General features: G+C 37.9%; 2 protein-coding genes across 2 annotated transcripts; both read left to right on the forward strand.

Moving 5' to 3' along the window:
- Positions 1-2,509: 2,509 nt before the first annotated feature.
- LOC139875023 (uncharacterized) lies at positions 2,510-3,091 on the forward strand. Its single transcript, XM_071862408.1, has one exon. The coding sequence runs from the start codon at positions 2,510-2,512 to the stop codon at positions 3,089-3,091; it is 582 nt and encodes a 193-aa protein (XP_071718509.1).
- Positions 3,092-3,190: 99 nt separating this feature from the next.
- LOC139875024 (uncharacterized) lies at positions 3,191-4,243 on the forward strand. Its single transcript, XM_071862409.1, has one exon. The coding sequence runs from the start codon at positions 3,191-3,193 to the stop codon at positions 4,241-4,243; it is 1,053 nt and encodes a 350-aa protein (XP_071718510.1).
- Positions 4,244-5,330: the final 1,087 nt, after the last annotated feature.

A 5,330-nucleotide genomic window follows, 5' to 3' on the forward strand; every position in this document is an offset into this window, starting at 1 on the left:
GTTTATTATACCCATGTAATTCATTTTATTTAATTTTACTTTTTTTAAACACATGTAAATCATTAGAAATATTTTGGGGGGAAAAACTGTAAGCAATTTGGAATTCATGTGTCCCTGAAACTATTTTGCTTTAGCTTTCCTGTTTGGAGGTAGATGTAGGTCATTAAGAAAAAAATTTGAGGAAAATTTCAGAACCAAGGAATTCTTATATGTTTTGTTTAATCTCATACTTGCATTTGTTTTGTTTTTAATTTTTTTACTTTGTTATTATTGTCTCAAGTGGATATGTACCACCTTAGTTGTGAGTTACTGGTATTTATTGTTAATTATGCCCATGTAATACATTTTATTTAATTTTACTTTTTTTAAACACATGTAAGTCATTAAAAATATTTTGGGGGAAAAAACTGTAAACAATTTGGAATTCCTGTGTCCCTGAAACTGTTTTGCTTTAGGTTTCTTGTTTGGAGGTAGATGTAGGTCATTAAAAATTCTTTTTGAGGAAAATTTCAAAACCAAGGAATTCCTATATGTTTTGTTTAATCTCATGCTTGCATTTGTTTTGTTTTTAGTTTTTTACTTTGTTATTATTGTCTCAAGTGGATATGCCTTTATATAAAGCAATCGTTGTTTAAAGAGGGACAGATTAGTTACAACTGTATTTATTTTATTTTATTTTTTACATTACCCTTGCCCGTAACCTGCATGGCTGATGGATTTTGTTTTTCTGTTTATTCCAGCTATTTCACCTTTGTATTGTGATTTGGGTGACTCCACATGCTCCCAGTGTGGGGCACTATTTTGGCGTGCTGAACGCCTGACGGGCTACATTAAAGATAAAAAAAATACATTACCATCATTGTTGTGAGAATGGACGCGTACATTTGCCACGGTATGAAGATCCTCCTACGGTGTTCAGGCAACTACTAGAGCACCCTGGTTTCATTGAGAACATCCGTGCCTATAACCAGATGTTTAGCATGACTTCCTTTGGTGCCCACGTTGATGACAGCATAAATACTGGTCATTCACCGTACGTGTTCAAAGTTTCTGGCCAGATTTACCATTGGATTGGTGCTCTATGTCCTCCAGAGGGACTCACCCAAGGTTTTTACAACTTTATATATATGATACTAATAACGAAGTAGAAAATAGAATGTCCCACTTTGGTGGGCAGGATTCGAACCGACTTTGCCAAGCAGTTGTTCTACTGAGGAGGTACCAACTTTCAAAGTTCAGTTGTTCAGCTTGGCCGGTTCAAAGCAGCATGCTCTTCCAACCTCCGATGCAGTTGGGGCTATTGTCTTCGACAGTGGTCCGCAAACTATTTCTGATTATGATGTAATAATTGAACCAAGGTCTGACAGACCGAGGAGAGTTAACAAACTTCACCCATTATACATGTCTTTGCAGTACCCGTTAATGTTTTTCTATGGCAAGCAAGGTTTCCATCCCGACTTGCTGCTACATGGAATCCTTGGTTCGCAAGGCGGACGGGCGAAGAAAATGTCAATGGACATGTACTATAGTTATCAGATTCATGATAGGCTTAATGTTTACAGCCACATGTTATGGTCTGGGCGCCTATTCCAGCAGTATGTGGTGATAGTTTATTGCTGTATAGAACGTGATCGGATGGATTATATTAGAAGGAAGCAGAAAGATATACGCAGTGAATACTTGTCGGGTTTGTACGATGCTATTGTTAGAGGTGACCAGCGTGGTTCAGACGTTGGGAGCAGGACTATTCTTCCTGTTTCTTTCACTGGCGGTCCCCGTTATATGTATAGCCATTATCTAGATGCTCTGGCCATTTTTCGGGTCTTTGAAATCCACAATTTTTTTATCACTTTCACCTGTAATGCCAAGTAGCCTGAAATAGCTCGGTATTTACTGGCTTACCCATGCCTTACACCTTCGGATCGGGCTGATGTTGTTGCTCGTGTATTTTACATGAAAGTTAAAGCGTTTATCATCTTCTTGAAAGAACGGAAACCTTTGGGTGATTTCAGAGGAGGTAGTACTTGATCTTTCTTTTCTTTTTTTAAGTTTTTTGGACTAATGTTACTTTTAATCATCTATATTATACACAAACATAACCATCTTTTTCTTTTAATTTTCAGTTCTCTATACGATTGAATTTCAAAAAAGAGGCCTACCGCACTGTCATACATTGTTATGGCTCCATTCTATAGCTTCACCTCCAATTACCGAATGCCTAGACGATTACATAAGTGTGGAACTACCTGATCCCAGAAGTGATCCGACTGGTTATGCAGTCATCTCAGCTACTATAATGCACGGGCCATGCGGTTCAGAAAAACCTAGCGCAACATGTATGGAAGGTTTTGCTTGTAAAAAGAAGTTTACGAAGAAATACAACAATAAGACTTTCTTCGACACTGATGGCTGCGCACACTACTGAAGGCGTAGTACTGGCGTCTATACCACACGAAGTGGTGATAAGCTAGATAACAGCTTCATTGTACCTTATAACAGACTGTTATGTATGACTTTTCATGCGCACATAAATGTTGAATGCTGCGGTTCGAATACTCTTATCAAATATCTCTTTAAATACATCTCAAAGGGTACTCATTGCGTTGCTTCTCGCATTTCAAAACCAATAGGCAGTGGCAGCCAGAAGTCAACTGGAACTTCTCAGCCGGTTGATGAGATACAGAATTTTATAGACGCCCTCTTTATATGCCCGCACGAAGTTTGCTGGCGCATTTTTAAGTTCCCGATTCATCACCGTGAACCAGCTGTTCAGATCCTCACTGTTCATTTAGAAAACATGCAACTAATTAAGTTTCATGAGCAGCAACAGCTCACCTCGGTCATTGCAAACAATCCGACGAAAAAAACTACTCTAACTGAGTGGCTACGTTATAATGCATCTTCATCCCTTGGAAAAAAACTCACTTATTTGGAATTTCCTTCCGAATTTGTTTGGTATGACGCAAACAAATGTTGGCAACAACGAACAAACTTTAAGAAACCTTCTATTGGGAGAATATACTACATACATCCTTCGTATGAAGAGGCTTTCTTTCTCAGAATGTTACTGTGCCATCAGACGGGTTGCTAAAGTTTTGAAGATATTAGAACTGTTAACAAAGTTGTCCATAGTACATATCTGCTGGCTTGTCAGTCTGCTAGTTTGTTAGGCGATGATAAAGAATGGGCAATGGCACTAGAGGAAGCATCTGCGTCTGCAAAAGCTTCACAACTTCGCTCCCTTTTTGCTCATATTTTGGTATACTGCCTGGTCAATAATCCAGTTGAACTCTGGGAGAACCATTGGAAATTGATGCCTGAAGACATACCACTAAGCGCAGCAGCGGCATTAAATATGCCAACGCTGCACATAAATGATGAGGACCTCCATAATTATGTTCTATTTGAGGTTGAAGTCCTTTTAAATCAATGTTCGAAATCAATTTCTGATTATGCGCTTCCAACATTACCACCTGACCTCCTTGTCGATCTAGCAAACAGGTTAGGAAAAAACTACATCCGCAAATCTCTTGACGTTGAACGATTAGAACTGGAGCATAGTATGAACTCAGAACAGAAACAAGTGTATCAACTGGTAACAAATTCTTCGATTTTTAACCAACCTGAATTGGTTTTTGTGTATGGGCATGGCGGTACGGGCAAAACATTCTTATGGAAGTCAATTATCACAACATTAATAGCAAGAGGGAAGATTGTACTGGCTGTGGCATCTTCCGGTGTTGCTTCTCTACTGCTGCCTTCGGGAAGAACTACGCATTCTCGGTACAAACTGTCATTGGACCCAACAGATGAATCAATGTGTAATATAAAGAAAAATACTCAGATGGCAAAGCTGATCAAGAGTACATATCTAATTGTCTGGGATGGGGCACCAATGAATGACAAACGTTGTTTCGAAGGTCTAGAGAAGAGGCTAAGAGACATTCTAGAAAACGATACACCTTTTGGGGGAAAGTCTTTTAAACTTGGGGGTGATTTTAAACAAACGTTACCGGTAAAGAAAAAAGGGAGCAAATCTGACATATTAGCTGCTTGCATTACAACTTCATATCTGTGGCGAGACTTCAAAGTGTTTGTTCTAACACAAAATATGAGGTTAGTACGTCCAGATTTGTCGGCATCTGAAAAGGCGAGGAATGAGGAATTTTCACGGTGGCTATTAAGTTTGGGAAACGGTCTTATAGGGACTCCTGATTCGGAAGACCCACATAATAGTCGTTAGGTATGTATTCCAGATAGGTATTGCATTCCAGCTGATGAAAATGGTCTTCAAAATCTCATTTCTTTTATATACCCCCGTGAATCGTTGCAACATCCAACTGCCGTTGAACTCCAAACGAAGGCAATCGTTTGTCCAAAAAATGACGACACAAATGCTATAAACAAGTTAATTGTCGACATGGTTGATGGCCCAGTAACGACCTGCAATAGTTATGACAGTGAAACACCACATGCAAATGACGGTGGTGAGGCAGATGAAATGTCCCGTTCTTATTGATTAAAAACGTTCCATATTAATTGATTTCGTTGCGAGGTTTTGACCTCTATATGAGACGTTTTTCAAAGACTGCATTCATTTTAAAACAAACCATAACCTTTATTTCATCAATAAAGGTTTAAAAAGCTTTACGTAGATTATCAAATAATGATAATCTAAAATATCCTGTTTACACACGACCATTACATAATGGTTTACAATACAAATATGTTACAACAAAATAAGTTTCTTGAATGCAGTTTTTACATAATATCATACAAGCATGGACTCCAAATCTCGTCCTTATTTAAGTATGCGACAGCGGAAGCTCTTAATAATCACCTGAGAATAAACATGCTTAAAACGTCAATAAAAATGTTGATGAGTTATAGGTTTAACCTATATATATCAAATCATAATAATAGACCACAAGATTTCATATTTCCATACACATCCCATACATAGAGATAAAAATCATTCATATGGTGAACACCTGGTAACCGACATTAACAAGATGCATATATAAGAATATCCCCATCATTCCGGTACACCTTTCGGATATGATATAAATTTCGAAGTACTAAAGCATCCGGTACTTTGGATGGGGTTTGTTAGGCCCAATAGATCTATCTTTAGGATTCGCGTCAATTAGGGTGTCTGTTCCCTAATTCTTAGATTACCAGACTTAATAAAAAGGGGCATATTCGATTTCGATAATTCAACCATAGAATGTAGTTTCACGTACTTGTGTCTATTTTGTAAATCATTTATAAAACCTGCATGTATTCTCATCCCAAAAATATTAGATTTTAAAAGTGGGACTATAACTCAC

The sequence above is a fragment of the Rutidosis leptorrhynchoides genome, chromosome 11 (genome assembly GCF_046630445.1).
Source record: "Rutidosis leptorrhynchoides isolate AG116_Rl617_1_P2 chromosome 11, CSIRO_AGI_Rlap_v1, whole genome shotgun sequence".
Taxonomy (NCBI): Eukaryota; Viridiplantae; Streptophyta; class Magnoliopsida; order Asterales; family Asteraceae; genus Rutidosis; species Rutidosis leptorrhynchoides.

What these genes read in the sequence shown, in the direction of transcription:
- LOC139875023 (XM_071862408.1), top strand. Translation starts at nt 2,510, where the DNA reads ATGACTTTTCATGCGCACATAAATGTTGAATGCTGCGGTTCGAATACT.
- LOC139875024 (XM_071862409.1), top strand. Translation starts at nt 3,191, where the DNA reads ATGGCACTAGAGGAAGCATCTGCGTCTGCAAAAGCTTCACAACTTCGC.